General features: G+C 45.3%; 1 protein-coding gene across 4 annotated transcripts in view; it reads right to left on the bottom strand.

Moving 5' to 3' along the window:
- Window positions 1-23,792, bottom strand: part of RFX4 (regulatory factor X4) — a 166,013-nt gene that overhangs the window by 72,034 nt on the left and 70,187 nt on the right. For 3 of the 4 annotated variants that reach the window (XM_004269419.3, XM_033427560.2, XM_049694413.1), the window contains exons 4-7: window positions 21,324-21,447; window positions 6,373-6,434; window positions 2,092-2,305; window positions 551-628 (exon numbers count right to left, since the gene is read on the bottom strand). In XM_004269419.3, coding sequence (XP_004269467.1) covers window positions 551-628; window positions 2,092-2,305; window positions 6,373-6,434; window positions 21,324-21,447 — 478 coding nt within the window. Of the gene's footprint in view, window positions 1-550; window positions 629-2,091; window positions 2,306-3,880; window positions 4,076-6,372; window positions 6,435-21,323; window positions 21,448-23,792 lie in introns of those variants that run through there. The other variant, XM_049694412.1, reaches the window with a different exon arrangement.

The following is a 23,792-nucleotide window of genomic DNA, read 5'->3' as shown; positions in this document are numbered from 1 at the left end:
TAACCAGTGCTTCAATCCTCCCTTATTTCTCCTCCCCATTCCTTAACTGTAATATTTTTAAATAAAAATGAAATGAAATTCTTAGATTGTTTGTATTCAAAGATGGCCCTACCGGCAGTGTGAGATGGACATGGGGACCAGACCTTGAGAATGGAGGGTAATCAGCTCCAAATGCACTGAAGCAGATGAGCCTCAGGAAAAGGTTAAATCAAAAATAAAGAACAGCTTTCCTTTAGTTTTTCTGAATGTATAAGTCTGGGTGTAATGATACCTTGGCAAAACTGTGTTCCCAGGAGGCCAACTGGGCAGGATGCAGTTCACTAGACAGAGCAAGCAAAAAGCCATGCCAACTGCTGTTCACACAGAGAATCTGTAAAATGGGGATAATAACAATGCCTGCTTCCTAGGATCACGGTGAGGATTAAATGAGCTAATGTACATCAAGGGCTTCCAGAGACCTGGCAACTAGCAGGGAGCTCGTGAAATAGAAGTTCGTGTTATCATAATATTTTAATGCAGAGTATTCATAGCTCAACACTTGTTGACCTACCTCATCAAAGTTGGCTCTTATTACAGTGTCCAGTATTCTCTGACAGTGTGTTCTGTACATCATAATAAAGGTAGAAACCTGTGAGGGGTGAGGAGGGATCAACAATAAAGGCATACATTAATACGTGTTACTTCTGCCCTTGGAATTTCAATTTCAAGTCATTTATTCTATGTGGAGGGGATGAAATTCGCCTAATTCCTACTCATCCTGCAAGACCCAGACAAAACTCATTTTCACTAGGTGGGGCCCGCTGACTCTCAGCTCCCTCCTCTGTGCTCCCATAACACCTGAGTGTGTTTCTCCCTCAGAGCACTCACCCTGTGGTATGGAAAGCATGGGTTTCTCTCTCTGCCCCATCTCCACCCCCTGAAACTGTGGACTCTGGGAAAATAAAAATAGCATATTATTCATGCTCGTGTATCCAGCATTTAGTACAGTACCTGGCACATAGTAGAGGCCTACCGAATTAAATTCTCATCAGCTGAGATACTGAAAAGTTAAAACCCAGCATGTACTCATAAGAAGAGGTGCTTTTGCCCAAATCACAAAAAGACATTTGGAAATTCTCTAGAATCTGCTTAGCAAAAGAATTGCATCTCCAGCTCCATTTAACTAAGAATTTTAAAGCAATGGTACAGGCAGTTTGTTGAGCAAGAAAGCAAATTTGAGAAAAAATAAGGATTTATCTAGTTCTTAGATTTAAAGCATTCTTTTCAGGTATTCTTTTTGTTTTAGAACCTAGATATATGCTTTATATAAACTTAGTTTGCTTGTGCAAGCATCTGTCTCCCTGCTCGACTGTAAGCTTCCTGAGAGCAGGACTCAAGTCTCATTCACCACTGCAACCCAGTGTGATATGTAGAAACTCATCACCTACTGGCACACTGGGCAGCACAAGGTAGGTGCATTAGGATGTGACCACCCAGGGGAAAGTCTCCAAATTTGTGTTTCCAATTATTTCTTCCCAATACCCTATGGCCCAAACTATCTGATTCACTATACCTATAAAATCTTCTTTGTCTATGGGACTATAATTTCACCACATCCTCTGCAGCACATGGGAAAATAAACTTTATCCTATATAAAAGCAATCCAGAGGAGAGGGCCCTTGTGAAATGAGACAGTACAGCATCATAGATGGGTAGGAAGGTAAGTAAGATAGATAGGTAGAGAGATAGAAACTTTTAATTTTAGAATAGTACTGGGTTGTAGTACAGTTTTGAAGATAGTTCAGGCAGTTCCCTTATAGCTCAAACCCAGTTACCTCTACCGTTAACATCTTGCATTAGGATGGAACATTTGTCACAACTAATGGACCAACACGGATACATTGTTATTGTCAACTAAAGTCCATACTTGAATCTGATTTCTATCTTTATATTTTTAAACTCACCATTTTGTAATAAAAGTGTGTGTGTGTGTGTGTGTGTGTGTGTGTGTGTGTGTGTGTGCTGTGGTGTGTGAGAGAAAAAGAGAGAGAGAGAGAGAGAGAGAGAGAGACAGAAACCACCCACTCCCGGCAACACTTCAGACGTGGTCACCTTCTCCTCTGGCAGACTGGCCGGCAGATTTAGATCTTTGACATTTGGAAACTCTGGCAGCAATGTTCCAAGTTTGGACCGGGGTGAATATGCCACCGTCTGTTTGCTCACTTCTTTCTTGCCCGTCTCGCTCACCCAGGCGGCTCCTTTCTTGGAATACATCACATCATAATATTGGGAGCTTTCCTTCACCGCGATGCCGTAGTAATGATACCTGGGCCACAAAGGAAGAGAGAGAGACCCACATGCACCCTCATCAGGTGGAGGTTCCTGAGCCGTGGGAGCCCAAGGCCAAAGACGGCTGGACCCATCCTCCCTGAGCTAGAAGAGTTAACTCCTCTGCAAGGCTCAACATGTTGGAAGTCTAGAATTAAACCAAAGTTCCATGTTGCCAGCCATCAATCAGACAGGTAAAAATAACCAAAATTGCCTCCTACAGAAAATGTTAAGTCAAATACTTTGCAAAGCAGAAAGTGGGATAAAAAAATTTCCATTTGTACTTAATCTCTTATATACACGGACCCAAGAAGAAGAGTGTGTTTATGACTGTTAACTGTACCACCAACAAAAATTCATTTGGTCTATGTTTTTCTTAATCAATAAATGGCAGTCTTAAAGAACTGTATCTTAAAAAGGATAAACTCAGTGTCTCAGTTGACACTGAATGTAAGACAAAGACCAGGACCTTTTATTAACTCTGAATGGGCTTAATAACAGCAATGTTTTCAATTAAGACTAATGAGGGATGGAGACTGCATTTTGTTTGGGTTTTAGCTACAATCTATTGAACACTTGCTATGTGCTGGGCACTTTGGAAAGTGCTTTACATACATTAATTTGTAAAATAATTCTATGAAATGGGGATTATTATAATCTTTCTACAGATGAGAAAATGGAGGCAAGAAAGCTTAAGTAATTTGTTCAAGGTCATACAGCTGTTTAGGGGAGGAAGCAGGTTTGACTACAGAGCCACTGTGCTACACTAAGAAAACACACCACATGGTGGTGTTACAAACTTTAATGTTTGTCAGAGCCACTTATGGACTGTAATAAAAATACAGATTCCAAGGCCCCTTCCCAGACCTAAGGATTCAGGACAGGGAATAAGGGGCCGAGAATCAGCACTGAAATGAGCACCACAGATAATTCTGAGGCACATCCATTTGAGATCAGCAAGCCTGCTGGGTTAGGCCCCTGCAGTACATTCCTGGCTCTATGAGACCGCCATTACCTACTATTCTAACACAGCAGCTAACAAGGTACTAAGTGCTTTACACACATTGCCCGATGTCATCTCACAAAACCCCTGGGAGGCTAGAACTAATTATTATCCCCATATTACAGACTAGGAAACTAAGACCCAGAGAATTTAAGTAACACACCCAAGATCATATAGTGAGTAAGCAGTAGAGGCAGGATTTGAACCTCTAAAAGTGCTTTTAAGCGCTGAGCCCGTGACTGTCAAATTTTACTACTAATAAGAATCACCTACAAAACATATTAAAATACAGACTCCCAGGCCCTGCTTCCAAAGATTCTGATTTAGCAGATCCAGAGTGGATTTTTACGATCACATGGCAATACTAATGTAAGTAATTCATGGACCTCACTTTCAGAAATGCTGTACAACGTATTAACTACTCTTTTCTACTCATGGAGATATGGTGGTGACAGTCACGAGATAATACAAAAGAGAAAGCAGTCTGAGTTCTGGGAGAGGCTTCCCAGGGAGAGGAGAGCTGAGCACAGGTAACCTTCCCTTTCCCCGCTCCCCCTTCACTCCTGATACCATTCTGTGATACTTCTGCTCAGTGGGCATCTCGCCTCTATCTGAATGCCTCCTGGGATGAAGCACTCAGACCCTCCGAAGGTAGCCCAGTTCATTTTAGGTTGGTGCAGTGATCAGAAAGTTCCTCTTTGTGTTGAGCTGATCTCTGTCTTCTATGCCTTCTACTTCCCAACTGTCATAACTGCCTTTCCACCTGGAGGGCACTCCTTTGGTAGTGGGGGTGGGGGCGGGTTCCATTTGCTCTGGAAGCCCCTCCAGGCGGGAGGGCAGTTATGACACGCCTCCCTAACTTTACAAAGTCCCCCCTTACACTTTCTTAAGACCAAGCTAGTAATAACATGTTCAGATCAGACCGCTTCTTCATTTTTCAGACTGTATGTTGCTAGAATTGGCAACTGCAGCGAAGCTAGTGCTCTGACCACTTCTCAGGTTTCTATTTCAGGTCTGTAAGGCACGTCAACACACTCTCCATCAGCCCCCTGCCCCCCCAATTTATTCTGTCCAAGTAAATTTGCTGAGGGATTTTCTCTAAAAGGCCAAATGGCATGCTGGAGACTAGAGCTTCTTATTACCTCTCAATTGGTTGAAGGTGAGACCAACCTTGGAGGATCCTTATGGAGAGGATACAATGAAACTGAATTTTTAAAGAAGATATTGCCCAATTTGCCAACCTCTAGGTTAAAGAAAAAGAAAACAAAAAAACAAAAGCAGGCTCTTACATGTAGACAGAAGGAAACTTTCTCCAAACTTATGCAGGATGGGAAACCATGCTGTTCTATCTTTACTACTTTTACTGCCTGTCTTTACTATCTATCTATCTTTACTATCTATTTGTACACTTTTATCTCAGAAATGGCAACAATGTATTGGAGCCAGTGACTCTAAAAAGACCGTAAGCTGGAGAAAAATAATTCCTTTCCATTCATTCAAGAGTCTTCCAACCATCCACTTCTCTGTGGATTGATTTGCCCTTGTGTGCCAACCACTGTGCTCACCAGCAAACAAATAAGGAAGAATCTGGGTTTTCTACTCTATACTCTTACCAGGGCTGAAAGCTCATTTTTAAACAAATACTGGAATTTTTCATTATGAATGAGATTTGTTCATGAGAGGAGTCACCCTGAAAAATTATTAGAAATTTATTCCAAAATGTCCCTTGCTCAAAAATTTTCTGTAAGTCTCTTTGGAAATGGCCCCCAGAGCTTCTGAGCCACATGAAAAAAATGAGCCTCGTTTATTTTCAGAACTTTACTACAAAGGGTTTTCCCCAGTTTGATCATCCACTTTCCATTTTCTTTACCTAATTTGGCTCCAAAGTTAAATCCACCCTTGGAGGATGGGAATGTGCTGCCTGGGGATGGCCAGGGGTAGAGTCAGGGGGCAGTATTGGACATGCTGCTTTTGAAACATTTTTAGTGACAAGTCTTACAAGTCCTATGTGGTGGTTGTTTTTTAACAAAAAGTTTCATTATTTTATAAGTCAGTATGTGTTGATCTGGACTCAGCATGGTAAAAACGTTTAGAAATGCTGCATAATAAGGCACCCTCTAGTGGAATCACGGTGTACAGTAGTATAATAAAGGTTCTGACAAGTCCTGCATAAAGGACCCTGTTTAGCTCAGTGCTTACCAAACTTACATGGCCAACAGACCTTCTTCCTGGAACACCTAGTCACTTCCAACAGTTTTTTGAAACACCCTTCGAGGCAAGTCTCTATAAATCCAGATTTTAGTGAAGCCTGGGCTAAAAGGCAGAGTCCCTTCCCATTGACTCTCACCTGGCAGACAGGCATCCACACAGCCTCTCACTCCTCGGGTCACCTCCTCAGTAAGCCCTTCCAGGGCTACCCTCTCTAAACCAGACCAACCTTTTGTTATTCTCTAGGACAACCCTCTTCACAATCTGATGATCATTTTTGTCTGTCTTCCCCTGGAGAATACATGCTCCATCCAGGAGGGCGGAAACCTGTTTGCTCGTGTGTCCCCAGCACTTAGCACCATTTATCTGACATGCAGAAAATGTGAAGCAAACATTGGTTGGTTGGTTGGTTCCGAATGGATGAATGGGAAGCAGTACATCCTGGGTACCACAGCATGGCTGGAGCTTTCCACCCCATCTCCCTTGCAGGGATTGGTACAGGGTTGCTTCTCTGGCAGACTGGATACTGTCAGAGTAGAGAGCTTGTTGACCAAAACAATCCAAGTAACCTGGAGATTGGTCAAGAAACCACAAGGCGCTCCTTTTAAAGAATGCCCAAGACTCTTTCACGAAAACAACTAAAAGCAGGGTGGCACCATGTCGGATTCCTTAAAGCAGCTGGCCTTTTGGACAGCCTTGCTCTCAGGGCTCCTGGGAGAGGGGGCCACTCCCGCCAGCCACAGACTTCCCCCCCAGGCCTGTGGACTGAGCTCAGGATGAAAGGCCTGGGGTCCCGATCTGACTGGAGGCCCGTGGACGTGCACTCTGCAGGTGGAAGGGCTGTCGGTGCTTACTTTGACTGTCCTCGGGTCCCGAGTCTTCTGGTGGTTAACTGAGGAAACTGCTGCCTTATGATCTGTAAGTCAACACAAGAATCAGTTACGCGCTGGGAAAAGCTGGGAGCGCAGTGCCGGAGTTTACAAACAGCAATCTAAAGAATGAAGGAAAACACAGACCCTTGGTTGGGATGACTTATTAGGAGTCCAAGAGGAACCCCGAGAAGACCACTGGTGCTGGGGACGCTGGGGGGGGAGCACCTGAGTGACGGTGGGGCTCTGGATCCTCAGGGGGGTCTCACTTGGCCGCTCTGGGCTTCACCCCCCTCCTCACAACGTAGGCAGTGTACGCTTTCATCCAGAACCTGTTACCCCCGTTTACAGCCCTCCAAAGGCTTCCGCTGCACCTGGTACTCACCCCCACCTCAGCCTCTGTAACCCGGTCCCTGCTTGCCTCCTGGCCTTCCTCTCCTCCGACTCTCGCCCTTCCTCACTGCATCCCAGCCACACTGGCTTGCTTTTTATTTTAGTTTTTCCCTGTTCCTGAAACATGCCAGGCTTCCTCCCCACACTGGGGGCCTTTGTACTGCAGCTCTCTCCATCAGGAATGCAATTTCACCCAGATCGTCACAAGATTAGCTCCTTCTCCTACAACATTCGGGCCTCTGGGCAAGGTCCCTCTGCCCAGGGGCCTTCTCTGACCAGCGGGTGCAGAGTAACACATGCAGCACCCCAGCATGCGACCCTGCTTTCTGTCCTCCTCTCGGCACTCTCCGCAGTTGTCTCGCTCGCTTGCTCTCTGAGGGCTTATTTCACATCTCCCCCCACTTGAACATAAGCTCCACGAGAGCAGGGACCTGGCCCAGGGCACATGCGAAGAGCTCAGTCCACGTTTGTCGAATGAAGGCATGAAGCCCGACCCCTGGCCTGGAGAGTACCCTTTACTCATTTGACAAGTGGACGACGCTAAGTGCTGCTTCCCAGGACAACCACATAGATCTGCCAGAAACCTAGGAGGAGGGGCCTTCTGCCAAGGTGAAAACACAACCAATGGGCCTCTTTCTTGGTGTGTACAGCGATGGTGTTTGTGAAGAGGCAGTACGTAGAGGGGTTCTGTGCAAGGGCTTTGGAGCTAGATTACCTGGATTAGATCCAAGCTCAGCCATTTGTTATTCTGGGGCCCTTGGGCAAGTTATTTAACATTCAAATGACTCAGCTTCCTCATTTGTAAAATGGGAATGATACCAACCCCTACCTCAGAGAATTTTTGTGAAAATTTAAACAGTAAACATATGGAAATAATTAGCAACAGTGCCTGGCACTTAGTAAGGGTTCAATAAACATTGCCCATTATGACCAGTGATTATCCTGATGACTCATTCATTCCCTTTTATTACCAGGGATGTTTAAGTCTAGCCACATTTCTTCTAACTCCCTTCTCTTCTAATACAGCATCGAGCAGGCAGGTGTGGTCAGACAGAGGGAGCCTGCACACTGTCCTTCATAAGAGATGCGGCTGCACAGGCTTCCCTGGTGGCGCAGTGGTTGAGAGTCCGCCTGCCGATGCAGGGGACGCGGTTCGTGCCCCGGTCTGGGAAGATCCCACATGCCGCGGAGCGGCTGGGCCCGTGAGCCATGGCCGCTGAGCCTGCGCGTCCGGAGCCTGTTGCTCCGCGGCGGGAGAGGCCACAGCGGTGAGAGGCCCGCGTACTGCAAAAAAAAAAAAAAAAAAAAAGAGATGCTGCTGCTGATTTCCCATTGGCAGGGCACGAACTATGAGCACCTTCTCAGAGGTGGGGATGAATCTCTACTGATCCACTTACACCCTCTTCCAAGCCTTTCCTGATCCCCTGACCAGGTAAGAGCTCTTCCTTCTCCAAACCGGTGCACCTGCTACTTCCAGTCTGTGACCAAGTTCCATCCTCCCTCTATTGTGAATATATCCTGATTCTCCCCGCATCTCCATCTCCATTGGCCCCAGGGCCATAATCTCACACCTGGATTGCTGCAATGGCCTCACTGCCCCTGCTGCCAGGCATGCCTCACCTCAACCACTCCTTCATGAAGACTCCAGACAAAGTCCAAACCCACCAGGTTCTGCCTTCATTCCAGCTCACCTCTCGTCGTCCTCTTCCTCTCCCAATCCCATCAAGTATTGAAGGGTATTACCACTTTTTAAAAATGTGCTAAATTGGAGAGCCAAAAAATGACCTGTGCCTCTTTCTTCCATTTGAGCATCAGGCTTTTTCATCTATCAAATGGGGATAACGACACTGTTTCAACCTATCGTCCAGGCTCTGCCCCCCGCTTGATGTCCTCCAGGAGCATCACCCTTTTCTAGCACATTCTCTTCATCGACAGACGTATCCTTCAAATCCTTTGATGGCTCTTCAGAGAATTCTCAGAAAACCCAGTTTCCAGGCTTTTGTGGTTATCTTATGGTCTCCCAAGCAATATATTTGCGTGGTTAAAATCTTTAATTCCATTTGTGAAAATACTTTTTCTCTAAAAATATTTGATGGCCAAATCCTCTCCTCCTCCTCCAAAAAGAGAGAAAGGTCATTTCAAATAAAGCACGAAGAGGAAAGGAAGCCTGTTAGGAGTTGGGGGTGGGGGATGGGTGGAGGCCCTGCTGCACCACATCGCTCTCTGCCCAACTGGAGGTCAAGACTTTTCCCACTCTGAGCAAAGAAAGCTGTCGCAGACAGCACCTCCTCCTTCCAGCCGCAACAAAAACCTGTGGGAAGGGAGTTTGCTTTTTTTTTAAGTGTTTCTTATGGGCTGCAAATTACAAATTATTCTCCTTTCCTTTCACCAAATAATCAGCTGGTCCCTGAATCTGAAAGCCCAGCACAATTTAGTTTGAGTCTCAAAATGCAGGGTCGGTTCAGCCCTGCTAAGGCTGTTCAGCTTTTAATTTCTGGAGCAAGACTCAGCAAACAGTCAAACACTTTTGTGGAGCTGTGAGAGTTGAGCTTCACTGTTTGATAAATGGGCAGACGGCAGGCAGCCCCTCTTTCTTTTTTTGTATGGATTCAATGAAGCCTGCCTAAAGAACACCACATGCTGTTCTAGCTACTGATCTAACATTCCGCAACATCCCAGCCTTCCAAATTCCCTTTAATTACTCAGGAATCCCACCCTCTGCTCTTTCAGCCTGGGCAGACGGGGCTGGGGTCTCCATGGGCCAGGCAGGGGTGGGATGCGGAGAAGCTCTGGCGATCCAGTCTCTCCAGGGCTGCTGGCATCCTTTTTTAGGTGGTGGTCAGGTTATTCATCTCTTCCGTCCGTTCTTCTCTCCATTATACACATGGCTCCAGGTGGAAGGAAACTCAGCACGCAGGGTACCCTGACATAATTTTGTGGTTGTAGTTTTTTAAGAAACATGAGTGAGTTTGGGGCAAACGTTCCTGAAATGGCATCTTCAAACCACAGGCTTCATTTAAGATAAGGAAGGGGAAGAGTGAGAAGAGGAACTGACACCCGTTGGGCATCAGTAGGCACCATGCACTAGACAAAGTATTTTACTCTCGGTATTCAATTTATCCTAAAAACCACACTGGAGGAGAATATGATGGTCCTCGTTTCACAAATGAGGAACCGGGGTCTAGGGTTATACAGGCTGCTCGGATTCACAGACGCCAGCGAGCAGAAGCAGCAGGGATCCAGTTCCACTGTCTCCTGTTCATCACTTTCACCGACACCCAAGGGAGCCAGCAAGGGTCCACTGACTGTGCACGAAACCCTCAGCATTCTCTGTGGGTGTCACCTCAAGAGACACCTTCAGAGCCACAGAGCAAAGCCACTCGGCCTCATTACTCTACAGAGAGGCCTTGTTTGACTTTGACCCCAAGTCCTATGGTCTTGCTTGATCCAGCTTGATCTCCCAACTTAGTCATCAGGGACGCTCTGAAAAAAGGCTTTTGGTTGTTCCCCAAAATTCAATCCACCCTCAGTAGGCAAGGATTTGCCACCAACAGGAACTGATCCAAAAGAAGTTCCAGTGTAATGGAATCAGTGGATATTCTCCCCCACTCCGAGGGAGACAAACTCGTGTATACAAAGAATCAAGTATGCTTAAGACGGTTTTAAAACAAGAGCTCCCGGTCTTATTTCAGAGGTCATCTGGGTGTGGGAAAAAGAAAAGGGGCTTTTCAAGCAGCAAGAAATTATAAATTCAGTACAATGGCAAGTACTTGTGCCTTCTCTTAAAAAACACACACAACGATTTTTTGAACAAGAGAGAGAAATGGTTAGGGAAAGAGGTTAAAGGGATTCTAATTGTCACAACTCTAAGCCTGAAAGTGGGGTGCTCTCTTTGTTGGCAATAGACCTTGAGCCTTTTTCAGAGAAGAAAAAATAATTAAGCCTGGTAGTATGAATAAGTTTTCCTAAATACTTTCCATCGATGCTACCATCTTGAAATGGGTGCTTGCCAGAGTCATTTTACTATGCTGGGATAACTCTATCCATTTAACAATTTTGGGAGGAGTAACACCTACTGGGTGCCAGGCACTGGAGGGTGAGGTGGGTTCTACCCGGCTGCAGGTTCCACAGGAAATCCCACAAAAGAAATTTTTAAAAATTACAAGAAATTTACATCTAGAGCAATGAGACAGAAATGGAATTTCAGATTATGTATACGGATTGATGAAGGATTCCGAGCAAACACCCATGGCTAGAGAGGTAACGATCTGTTGCCCGCGACAAGTACCGTGGGTAACAATTCCAAGAAGTCCAAAAATCTATATGTGAGCCCAGTATTGTCCTTGGGATGTTGGGAGGATGTGTCATGTCTGTGAGTGTGAGAAGAGACAGTCATCATACACCCATTTAGCTAGAATGTGGTGAGTTACATAAGATAGAGGTTAAGTCAAAAAGGGAATAATTCTGAAGATGATAATACGAGAGGGTGAGGGTGGTGATGGTAGCATGTGTGTGATGTGGGAAATTTTTAGAACAATTGTTCTCAAAATTGTTCAGAAGGAAGAGCAGCTAGGAAGGTTGAAACATTCATATGTTAGTGATGATATATTAAAAACATGATAAAGTCATGAAATGTTGTGATGGTAAACTGAAATCATAATTAGAGCTAAAGTGCACTGAGTGTTTATACTTACCAGGCACTGTGCTAAGGCAGCCCTTTTAACAGTCATTATCTCAACAGTCCTCAGGTGGTTGGTGCCATGTCCCCATTTTACAGAGGAGAAAATTGAGGCTCATAGCTATTAAGAAAGCTCCTGAGTTCACACAGCTGGTAAATGGTGGAGCTGGGATTCAAACCCACACAATTTGCTTTCTGAGCTTTTACACTGCACATCAGTAAAGACGTGTGAAATAACAAAATACGGAATCTGGTGTGAAATCAGACATTCTGACATCACAGCAGATACTAAGGGTTAAGAAAAATATATGCAAGAATTTAAAGTAGAAGGAAACTGTCCATGTGCTTAATTTTTTTCCTTTGCAAATTGAAAAAAGACCATCCCTGAAGAATCCTAAAGATGCCTCAAGAGTACCTTTATCTCCCTCTGTGTCCCTCCACAGGTGCGCAAGCAACCTGGGGTCAGGGCAGATTGTGAGCGCTCTTGAGGAAGAGGGCAGTCATGTAAAACGAGAGGAACCTCTAGCCTTATCTCTGTTCCAGGCATATGTGGCTGAAAGAAGCATAGGTCCCCAGAACACTGTTGTCTGTCTGTCTGTCTGTTTGTTTCTTACATTGCTCAAGCATGGGCGGCGGGGAGGAAGGAGCCACATATTCAAGGAAGCAACACCCACAGCCCAAATGGCTAAGTACCTCAAGCCCTCACGGGGAAAAGGCAGGATATAAATAAATTCAATTCATACAAGTACATCTGCCGCCCCAGATTCCCTTCCTCCTGTCTCCCTACCTCTTACTGGAGGTGGGGGGGGGGTCCCTGCCCAGCAGGTGGCATCCACTGGTCTCCCCCCTTCCCCTCAGATCCAGCCCTGCCACTACACATCGGACCTTGGGAAGCCCACTCAATCTCTTTGACTTTTAATGTCCTTGTCTGGAAAATGAGAAGGTCTCACCAATAGACCTTTAAGTTCCCTTAATAGATTAAACTTCTTTACATTGAGGTGTTAGTAACTGGGAAGTATTAATGAATTACCCTGCTCTTTTGTAGTTGCATCTCCACAGACTTAAACGAAAGGAACTGAGGATTTTGAGATATCGGCAAGCCTTCGGGGGAGGTGTATTTGCGAGGTTAAAGGGCCTCCCGACATATTCAAGTCGCACTGTGTCACGGCTGTCTAGTTGCCTATCCATGAAACAGCCTCTTCCTGACAAGCTCAACAAATCTTTGACCATAAATCATGTTACCCCACACAGTCTAAGCTACTCACTTGGTGCACTTATGTTTCCTCCCGTGGGCTCCACATTTGAGAGTACACCCTGCACTCTCTTAGGATCCTGGGTTCCATTTTATAGTCGTGACACATAAAAGGACACATGGAGAGAAATGGGTGAAGGTGATCAAAAGGTACAAACTTCCAGTTATAAGATAAATAAGTCCTGGGTTGTCATGCACAACCATCATGTACAGCATGCTGACTATAGTTAACATTATTGTACCATATGATTGAAAGTTGTCAGGAGAACAGATCTCAAAAGTTCTCATCACAAGAAAAAAAAATGTGTAACTCTGTGTGGTGATGGATGTTAACTAAATTTATTGCGTTGATCATTTTGCAGTACATACATACATCAAATCACTACGTTGTACACGTAAAACTAATACGATGTTAGATGTCAATTAGATCTCATTTTTTTAAAAGAAAAAGGATACGTGGATTTCTGAAATGCCCTTAAGTGGATAAAATGGCTAGTTGTCTGCCCCTTTCCCTTTCTAACCAAACTCTAATTTTTTATTCCAGGAGGCGATGGACTACATTCTCCCGCCTCCCTGACAGCCAAGGGCAGACAGTGAGACAAAAGGGGAAATCACTGGGCAGGGCTCTCGGAACGCTTCTAAAGACAGCTGACTCAGCTGGAGTTTTGACCTTTCTCTCCCTACACCCTGTTTTCTACTTCTTGCCTGGAATTCAGGCTTTGTTGTCCAGCAGTCACTTTGGACCATGAGGTGACCTAGAAATTAGAAGCTATCTGCTAAGAATGGCAGAGCACAGAGAGAGAAGGAGCCCAGGTCCCTGATGCTCTTATAGAGCTGTTATACTAACATAGGTTACCTTCTTTTAAACTTATTCTATGTGAAGAAAAGTAAAGCCACAAATTTATTTAAGCCACTGTTTGGGAATGAGGAGAGGCATCTCTTACACACAGCCCCAATACGATTCCTAACTGATACACCTTCTGATTTCCACCCAGGATTTACCTCATAGGAAAGGTTCCAGGGACGCTGGAATCAGCTATCTCATCTTTAAACAGGAACAGAAAACGGCATCTAGTTCACAGGGCTGTGTGAGGATTAAATAAGGTAATATGTGCAGAGGGCTTGGCCCAGTGCCTGGCAAAGAGTGTCAGTGTTATTGTCATTATGATTTCTCATTGAAAAGTGTTTCCAGTTCATATGGTAAAGACCCTCACACCTTTGTAGACTAACTTCCCCACGTGATAGATGGAGGGACTGAGGTTCAGACAGGGAAATGGGACCTGTCCAGGGTAATACAAAGAGTAAGAGTGACAGATCCTCAAATTCAGGGCCCAAAACCTGGCGTTATTGGAAACTCCTCGCCTACTGCACATGGTGGACCCTCAGTAAAAGTCTGTGGAAGAAGACATTCTTTTGCCTTTAATCCTCCACCAGAATGCCTGTTACAAATGCGTGGAAAGCAATCCAATTAGTAAGAGATATTCTCTTAGCTCAGAAATCTGAGGTCCAGTTTTTCTTTCCGAAAAAGCTTAGCTCTTGCTAAGCACAGTTATGCTCCATCTCTGGGCAGGTGGAGTTTTTAGCTTCCAAAAGACCAGTGGAAAAGCAGGAGAAAGAAGCATTTGGTGAAACTGAAACACTCGCTTCAGCTTCCACGGATCCCGCAAGTCTGCAGGTTAGGAGAAGGCAATACTAGGTACCTAGAGGTACTCCGGGATTGACCTGGTTCTCAGGCTGCCCTCACTCCCCACCCCGAGGAGGCAGCGGTTTCCTCCTCTGTGTCCCTCCGATGCTGGGTGTTCATAGCTCAGGAGGCACATCTGCCATCTTGCTTTGCAGTTTCTCACATGCATATGTCCGTTTGCAGCCTCCTCTCCTAGATGACTCCATTTCCCATCTCCTGAGATAAATGCATACCTAATAAATACATACCTAAGGTTCACTTGGGTGAATCCAAGTGTTGAGGGGGAAGCAGAATGGGAAATACTGGCAGGAGGGTTCCTAGTGCCTGGAACACCCTGGGGGGAAGATCTGAGGGGAAATTTCTCAACTGCAGTGACCAGCGAACTTGACCCTGAGAGACAGGCTGAGACTTCACTCCCAAATTTGATCATATGGAGGTGCCCAAGTGACTGCTAATGACAACACCAAAGTCAAAAGGACAACTGTTTACACAAAACCTGCCTCTACACATAGGGACCGTACCCCCAAAATAAGTTGCTCTGTGTAAATGAGACAGTTAAGTACAGGGACTCTAGAGCCAGACTTCTCAGGGTCACATTCTGAATCACACATCTACTTACTGGCTGTTTGACCTTGGGCAAATTACCTAACTTCTCTGGGACTCAGTTTACCCTTGTATGAAATGGGGATAATAGTTTCTACCTCATAGAGTTGTTTGGGGGATTAGACAAGGTTGACATATGTCAAGTGCTTAGAACAGTGCCAGGTAATAGAAAGCACTATGTAAGTGTTCGCTATTTTTATTAATTTTATTAAACATCTGTGAATGCTGCATTCATAATTAGATATAGCTAGACACTTCTAATATCTGTTAAAAAGAATTGTCTTTAATAAGCTTGGGTAATTTATGTGAGTATGATGTCATGTGTAGGTCAATTCTGATATTACCTTGTGTTTGTTTCAATTTACAGTTGTGTTGCTCTCTAAACATTTATTTCACTGCTTTTGCTGGAGAACTAGGGGTATCATTTTGGAAGTGTTTTTTCTCACCCTGACAAGCCTGGAGGCACCAGTAGCAGGAAGGAAAGGTTAGGGAAGAGCAGAAGGTCAGACCACTCTCCCCTCCCCCACTGCAGGCCCCCAGGCCACACATGGTCAGTCCTGAGGTGGGGGGGAGGGGAGGAGTTTTCAAATGGATGAGAGACTGTAGGTTTCAACTAGAGCACTGCACTGGACTTTAGTGTCTACAAGAGCACCTAAATTATTGAAAAGAGGCTTGTTTTCTGTTTTATTGGAGTATAAACTGCTTTACAATATATTGGAGTATAACTGCTTTACAATGGCGTGTTAATTTCTGCTGTATAACAAAGTGAATCAGCTGTACATATACATATATCCCCATATCTCCTCCCTCTTGTGTCTCCCCCCCACCCTCCCTATCCCACCCCTCTAGGTGGTCACAAAGCACTGAGCTGATCTCCCTGTGCTACGTGGCTGCTTCCCACTAGCTATCTATTTTACGTTTGGTAGTGTATATATGTCCATGCCACTCTCTCACTTCGTCCCAGCTTACCCTTCCCCCTCCCCGTGTCCTCAAGTCCATTCTCTACATCTGCTGAGGCTTGTTTTTATAATCAATAACCGAAAAGCTATTAAACCTGCCACAAAACCATCAGGGGTCAGGGAAGGGAGTTTGGCCGTAACATGGTTGAGAAACAAAGCAAAGCCATTTTCTGTTTGCACATCACCAAGGTGGGCCTGTTCCATACCCGTCACGCTCGTGGGGGCTCCTCTGGGCTTCTCTAAGAATAAAAGCGTAACACGAGGCATTCAGAGAGCTGGTCAGAACCCTCCAGCATAAGGCCAGAGCCATAGGGTGAATCCTCAGTGGAGAAGCAAGAGCGGTGGGCAGTGGGAGGTCAGCTGGAGAGCACAGCCCTTCAGCCAGTGTGGACAGAGATCCAGCGGGTCTCCCCCCAAACCCACCACCGTACCCCTTTCCCCCAGCGTATGGATGACGATCACAGCACAGGACACTGATAGCTGGGAGGAGCCTTCAGAGAGCACCAGCTGGTCAAAAAGACTCCTGTTGCCTTTCCTCTAGATACCCTCCCCCTCTGTCCCCCTCCCCCGACCCTGGAGGAGTCAAAAGAGGAGAGAAAGAGTCCCCCCCTTCCCTTTCACAGAGCAAATTCGGAGGCATCGTTGGGGGAGGTCTGCCTTCCATGTGAGATGGAAGTTTTAAATTGGACAGAACTGGGCTTTTTCATAGCTGAGAATGAGTTTTAATGATCCAGCCAAGACTGATATGATGGCTGATGCTGTGGGATTGCCCTGCAATGCTGTCAGAGGGCAGAGCAGGAATGACGGACAGAGGACTCTGAAGGCAGCTCTTTAAAGTAAGTGAAAATACAACCAGTTTCCATTGGTACCTCACAAGTTCATCCCTACTCAGTAAATGGACTAATGGAAAGTGGATACAATGCCAATTTCGTATGGTGACCATAAGGCTTAAGCAAACTGCCACATGTCAAACGATTCCTGGTGTTCTTAGCAAACAGCAATAATGTAAATCATTCAATCTTCAAATATCTGAAGATCTATTATGTGCCAGGCACCATTCTGGGGGCTAGGGATGCATAGTGAACAAAAAGGTCCTCATGGAGCTTCTATTCTAGAAAAAGAGATGGACAAAACGCAAGCAAACTAAAAAATATATATGTTACATATTTATTAGTTACATGTATTAATAATTATATATTATATGTAATAAAATATATAGATAATACTACAATATATAGATAACTATACATATATATTAGTAACATCATATATATATAGTAGTTCAGACAGTGGTAAGTGCTATAAAGAAAAATAAAGTATGGTAAGAAGATAGAGGAGTTAGAACGGAATGCAGCCAATTTTAGAAAATAGTGATTTCTTCCATTGATAGAGAACTTTACAGTTTTAAAAAACATTCTCATAAGCACTGTCTCATTTTATCCCTGGAGTAATCTGGGACACTTCTCATCTAAAGGTAAGGAAACGGGAGCTCAGAAAAGTGAAGTGACTCCAAGTTGGATGACCTTTCATCACCCCAGCCAACAGCAAAAGCAGGCACAAGAAGTCAGTTCAGCTAGCAGCCTCAGGACGCTCTGCAATTCCGAAATTAATTCCAGGACCCAAAGTCAATACATTACTGCAAGCTAGTGCTTTTGGAGCTTGCCCACGGTGTTGGAGAGGGGATTTTTATTTCAGACCTTACTTGCAGCAAAGCAATCGCTGCCATCCACTTTACCAAGAACAGGATCCCAGCCAGACGACATGGGGACAGCTTTACCACTGATGTCTGTTTCACCTCAGCCCACTTGCAAGCCAGGTGGGAGGACGACCACCAATCTAATTTTTCTCTAAAACCTAAGCTGAAATAGTGAACTTTGCCTGCTCTAAGCTAAAAGTTCAGAGATGAATCATAAGTTTGGACGGCTCGGCTCAAAGGAAGCCTGTCCACGATTACACTCCAAGGTTTTACAGAACTAGTCCCTTTCTCCAAGGAGGTGGCAGCTGCAGTGTGCCGGGAGCCCTCAGGAAGGGAAAATGTGTCTGGGATTTCAATTCAACAAGCTCAATGCGAAAACCCTCAGCAGGTACCTTCTGTCCTCCGTGGCTGGAAGGACAGCCCCAATTTCCAGTGTACTTGAAGTTGATGGCAAGGCAGCTGCAGAGAGCTTTTGCATTTGTGCTTTAATTTCAGTTAGAGTATTGCCTTGTTTTGGGACTGGAGATAAGAGAGAGTTCGGATGCTTTTTTTTTTTTTAACATCTTTATTGGAGTGTAATTGCTTTACAATGGTGTGTTCATTTCTGCTTTATAACAAAGTGAATCAGCTATACATATACATATATCCCCATAGCCCCTCCCTCTTGCGTCTCCCTCCCATCCTCCCTAACCCATCCCTCTAGGTGGTCACAAAGCACCCAGCTGATCTCCCTGTGCTACGAGGCTGCTTCCCACTAGCTATCTGTTTTATGTTTGGTAGTGTATATATGTCCATGCCACTCTCTCACTTCGTCCCAGCTTACCCTTGGATGCCTTTTATTTATTTATTTATTTTTTGCGGTACGCGGGCCTCTCACTATTGTGGCCTCTCCCATTGCAGAGCACAGGCTCCAGACGTGCAGGCTCAGCGGCCATGGCTTATGGGCCCAGCCGCTCTGTGGCATGTGGGATCCTCCCGGACCGGGGCACGAACCCGTGTCCCCTGCATCGGCAGTCGGACTCTCAACCGCTGCGCCACCAGGGAAGCCCTTGGATGCCTTTTTAAATGACTATTTTGGAAGCACCTGGCACTGTAATTCTTCTTAGAGAGGAAACTTATTATTTGGGAAAATACTCTGAAAAGCCATTTGGATTAAATGAGACTTGTGGGCATAGATGCCAGCAGGAAGCGAGGACTAGAGAATAGAGGAAATTTGGTGGAGGTTGTCCCAAGAAGGAAGGAGAGGGAGAGTGCAGGGGGCAGCAGGAGGCGGTAGAGGAGGACAGGAGAGGCAGCAGAGCAGAGAGGGCGGGACCAGCTGTGGGGAACTGGCAGGAGGGCCAGGGAGCGTTTTGGGATGGGGATGTCTGTTCCATGGGACCACGTTTGGGATGTAAACTACCGCTGCACACTTCAGTCTCCTAGGACGCTTTAGTCTACATGGATGCTTTCTGTGGACTGCCTTGTGCAAAGCAAAGAGGACCCCGAGTTTCATCCCTAGCTCATGATGGTACAGAACAGGGCTATCCACTAGAACTGTCTGTGGAGATGGAAATGTTTTATTTGCACTGTCCAATATGGTAGCCTCTAGTTCCATGTGGCCACTGAGCATCTGAAATATGGCTAGTGTGACTGAGGAACTGAATTTTAATTTTGTTTAAGTTAAACAACTGGGTGTGGCCAGAGGCTACTGTACTGATAGCACAGGTGTGGAGAGAGGGGGTATATGCAGAAAGAGGGGTCCCAAGTCAGGGTGACCCTGAGGATGCAAACACCCTGGGACTTGCTGAAATCTTGGTGGCAGATTTGAGACTTGAAATAGGAATGGAACTGGGATGCTGGGAGGAGAGGAAGAGTTAAATCGATTTTACCTAGATCACAAGGTCAAGGAAACCCTGAGCTGACAACAGAGTTACAAAAGAATTTGAGAGAAAAAGGAATAGAAGGTCCTTACACAGGCAAATTGCAGTTTCTAGAAATGCTGAATTTTTTTGTCTTTTGTTTTTGTTTTTGTTTCAGAATCTAAGTTAACAAATGGCTATCTGTATCTGTGCACAAGCATCTCATGGAAAATTCATAATAACAGTTGTAATGGCACATGGTAGGTGTTACTAAATACCTGAGCGACCAGATGACTGAGTGCACAGTACCCTACATCAGCCTGCCACCCTCTCGGGTGAATCTTGCAACATCCCAGGAAGAAGGCAGGGGTTAATTCCCATTTCACAGCTGAGAGGACTGAGTCTCAGAGAGGTTAAGTGATAAGTCCAGGAGAGCTAGGATTGTTGGTCTTTTGGTTCACCCAACCTGACTCTCCATTTCGGCCTCTGGGAGGGAGCGGGTAGATGCAAGAGAATGTTCCAGGATCCCAGACACAGGACAGGGATACACTCCTGCTGTGCTCTTCCTTCTCCCACTGCTGAGAGGCTCTCAGTGCCCCTCTCTAGGCTGGGAGCACCTCCACAGCAGGACCCATACCGGGACCCCTCTGAGTCTCCACTGCCTGACACAGTGCATGCCACACAGCCAGTCTCAGCCAACACTGCCCGGCTGAAGAGATGAATGAAAGAAACAACAAAGGTGGTTTCGCCACTGATTTTTTTAAAAATTCTTTTCACTTTGGAGAAGGAACATTAACCCACCACACAAGCATTTTTCCCTTCCTAAGTCACCACAGAGCATCTTCCCATGTACTGAGTGGAGCCAATTCTCAGCCACTCAGTTTCAGACTCTCCGGGGTGGTTGGCTCAGGGCTAACATTGCCCTTTGTTTTTTCTTGCTGATGATTTATCTGTTGAGGATCTGAAAAGTGAATTTCTGAAACATTGACCCCTTCCTGTCGTTTCAGTCCTTGTGACGCTTGCACTCAGAAAACTGGTAAGGAACAGTGGTGCAGGACAAGCTTGCCTATTTTTTATTAGCCGATGTGGAAAAATAGTTACACACAGGAAAAAGAAGCTAATAAAAGGAGAAAGAGTTTAGATGTATTGACTCAAATTGAATTGAATATTTTTGGGGTGTAAAAAAATCTAGATCTTTATCAAATAAACACATGATGAGTCTTAAATTGAGTTCCAATAGCCTTCCCTGGCCAGCTGAATATGAATGACCAATGGTGATGATTTTTTTGTAGAGAGAGCCCTGAGTGTGGGATGTATTTTTAGCATAAGTGGATAGAGAACAGTCAGGCCTGCAGTGATATTACAAACAGTCCACCCCCAGCTGAGGACTCCCAGACCTCCAAGCTAGGATACAAGGCCACTTCCCAGTTTCTCTAAGGCTCTCTCATTACCAAGCCAAGCAGTTTGCCTGTCCCAGGCTCACTGACATATACATAACACACTTGCAAGTTCAATATTTGCCGCTCAGAGAAAAGAAGTTACTGTCTGCAAATTAAGTACCAAGGAAATTCAAGGTAGACATTCACTTTTACTTTACAACGTGTCTGAATTGTTTGAAATCTTTAATACTTTGGTATTACTCTGTTTGGGTATTTGGTTTGGTATTACTCTGTTAACAACTGTTGGAAATTTTTACAGCAAAGTAACCAACGTATTTACTTTGGTAACCTAAAAAAAAAAATTAAATGATTTAAAACATGATTAGGAACTGTGCATAAATTACTTAGAAGTAGGGAAGAAAAGGAAAAAGTCTGGTGAAGTTGGACTCACCTTTCCAAAGCTGGCAGCGTTGACGGGCTGGGTGTCATTCTTCTCACAGAAGTCCAGGTAATGCATGTAGAGGGCACTGCGAGGGATGCAGACCCCTTCTGCAATCTCATAGTTCTCCTCCAGCCTGGGGAAATAAAAGCCCAGTGAATAAACCCAAGAAAGAAGGATCTGTTCTTTCTAGTCCTCCTCCAGAGCTGGGCAGACCTGAGAAATAACTCTTTTCTTACAGATGGGGAAACCAAGGCCCACAAAGACAAAACAGTCTGCCTAAGGTCAGGAACGGAGTTAGCAGGTTAGCAGGATCAGACCCCTGGTCCCTTTGGGTATGACCTCAGGTCACTTTTCCGGTCCAAATTCCCAGTCCCTTTCCTCTGTGTTGTCATTGGCCTGACCACATTCTGGGTGAATCAGATTCCCCCAAACTCCAAAAAATGATAGAGGATATTGCAGGTGCCCCCCTTAGCCAAGCTACCCACTGTGTAGCCATTTCTGATAAGTGTTAAAATCTTGGGGCTTCTTGGCTAACAAGAGCAGCAGAGTGAGACAGCCTGGGAAAACAAATGCCCCGGCACAGGCTGGACAGCTAGACGGCCACTAGCCCACTGCTGAGGGAGGTTATATGACCACAGCAGGGAGCTGAACTGCTTGTTTCCTTTAGGCTCACCTTCCCTGCTGTACTGGGATTATATGATTCTACACCCATTATCTTCTTAATGACTATAGGTTAGGGTTTCAGGGTAGGAACTTTTCCATCTGGATTCAAATCCCAGCCTTACTACTTGCTGGCTTGGTGACCTCGGGTAAGTAAGTTACTTAACCTCAGCCCTCAGTTTCATTTTGGAGGTACTGACTGTAACCGCCTCTCAAGGTTGTCATGACAATCACATGTAACGTGTGACATGCATCAGCATGGGGCCTGGCACGTGATGAGAGCTTAGTAGGTGTTAGACCTCATTATCATCCACTTTTCTGCTCCATAAAACATTTTTGGGCACTCAAGATGTCTAGAATTTGTGCTTGATACTGGGAACATAAAAGTAAACTTGATACAGTTTTGTTTTTTTTTTCCCCCTTTAACCCAAACACCAGAATGTAGGCATCCAATCATCAAGTTCCCCCTCACCACCATGTCAGCCGTGAAGAAAACAGAAGACAACAAACAACACACTGGTGTTCATTGTCAAGGCCAACAAGCACCAAATTAAACAGGCTGTGAAGAAGCTCTATGACATTGACATGGCTAAGGTCAACGCCCTGATCAGGCCTGACGGAGAGAAGAAGGCATATGTTTGACTGGCTCCTGACTATGAGGCTTTGGATGTTGCCAACAAAGTTGGGATCATCTACACTGAGTCCAGCTGGCTACTTCTAAATATAAAAGTTTTCACTGTTAAAAAGAAAAGAGGGCTTCCCTGGTAGCACAGTGGTTGAGAGTCTGCCTGCCGATGCAGGGGACACGGGTTTGTGCCCCGGTCCAGGAAGATCCCGCATGCTGCGGAGCGGCTGGGCCCGTAAGCCATGGCCGCTGATCCTGCGCGTCCGGAGCCTGTGCTCCGCAACGGGAGAGGCCACAACAGTGAGAGGCCCGCGTACCGCACAAAAAAAAAAAAAGTAAGAAAGAAAAGAATGTAGGAGTCCAAAAGAATCAGGCTCCTTTGTCATGGACACTTTGGAAGGTTAAACATCTCTTCCAACAAAACTGCTGGGGCACGTGACAGTTTGGGGACTTCTCTTTGGGCTCCGCTGCCTTCAGAGTGTGGGGCACACACTGTTCAATAAACTCACCAATAGAAAATATTTCTCCTCTGACTGTGAACTGGATATTAGGAAACAACCCCAAGTCATTTGGAACCAAGTTTGAGGGCTAAAGTGACTGGAATAACCTTTTTCTCTCAACTGTTTTTCTAGGGGTTCAAAAATAAGGCATGATGCTAAAACAATGAATTGAATGTCCTCAAGTGGCTTCTAACTTTCTCTGAGGGCACTTGCCAAAGAAGTGGTCCAGCGCTGTTGTAACTGAAGTGGAATGAGGACACGGCCTCCCGAGGTGCCCACTTGAAAGGGCAGTGCTCATTCGGCTCATTGCAACATGTGGTTGAAAGAAAATCAGTTCAATCATTTCATATCCAAACCCCACGGATGACGCGGAGGACCAAGCAACCCGAGGAACGCTCGAACAAATGAAGATGCCTGTGCTGAGCCATCCCAGGTAGTCGCACCCACTCCCCCCTCTTCTGGGAAGGGGAACACTGAGTAACGCCTGACAATTTTTATAAATGTGCCAGGAAATAGTTTATGCAATCCCTTCTAGGCAGCCTAATTCCTTGAGGCTGGGGTGGTGTCTGCTTCACTTCTGCATTTTTAAAGTCCAACAGACTCCGTGGCACACAGCAGGTATTCAGTAAATGTTTGATGGATAGATTGTGTCAGTCATATATTCATTCAACAAATATTTACTGATCTCTTATC

The sequence above is a fragment of the Orcinus orca genome, chromosome 11 (genome assembly GCF_937001465.1).
Source record: "Orcinus orca chromosome 11, mOrcOrc1.1, whole genome shotgun sequence".
Lineage (NCBI taxonomy): Eukaryota > Metazoa > Chordata > Mammalia > Artiodactyla > Delphinidae > Orcinus > Orcinus orca.
This window is presented reverse-complemented; position numbering and strand designations above follow the sequence as displayed.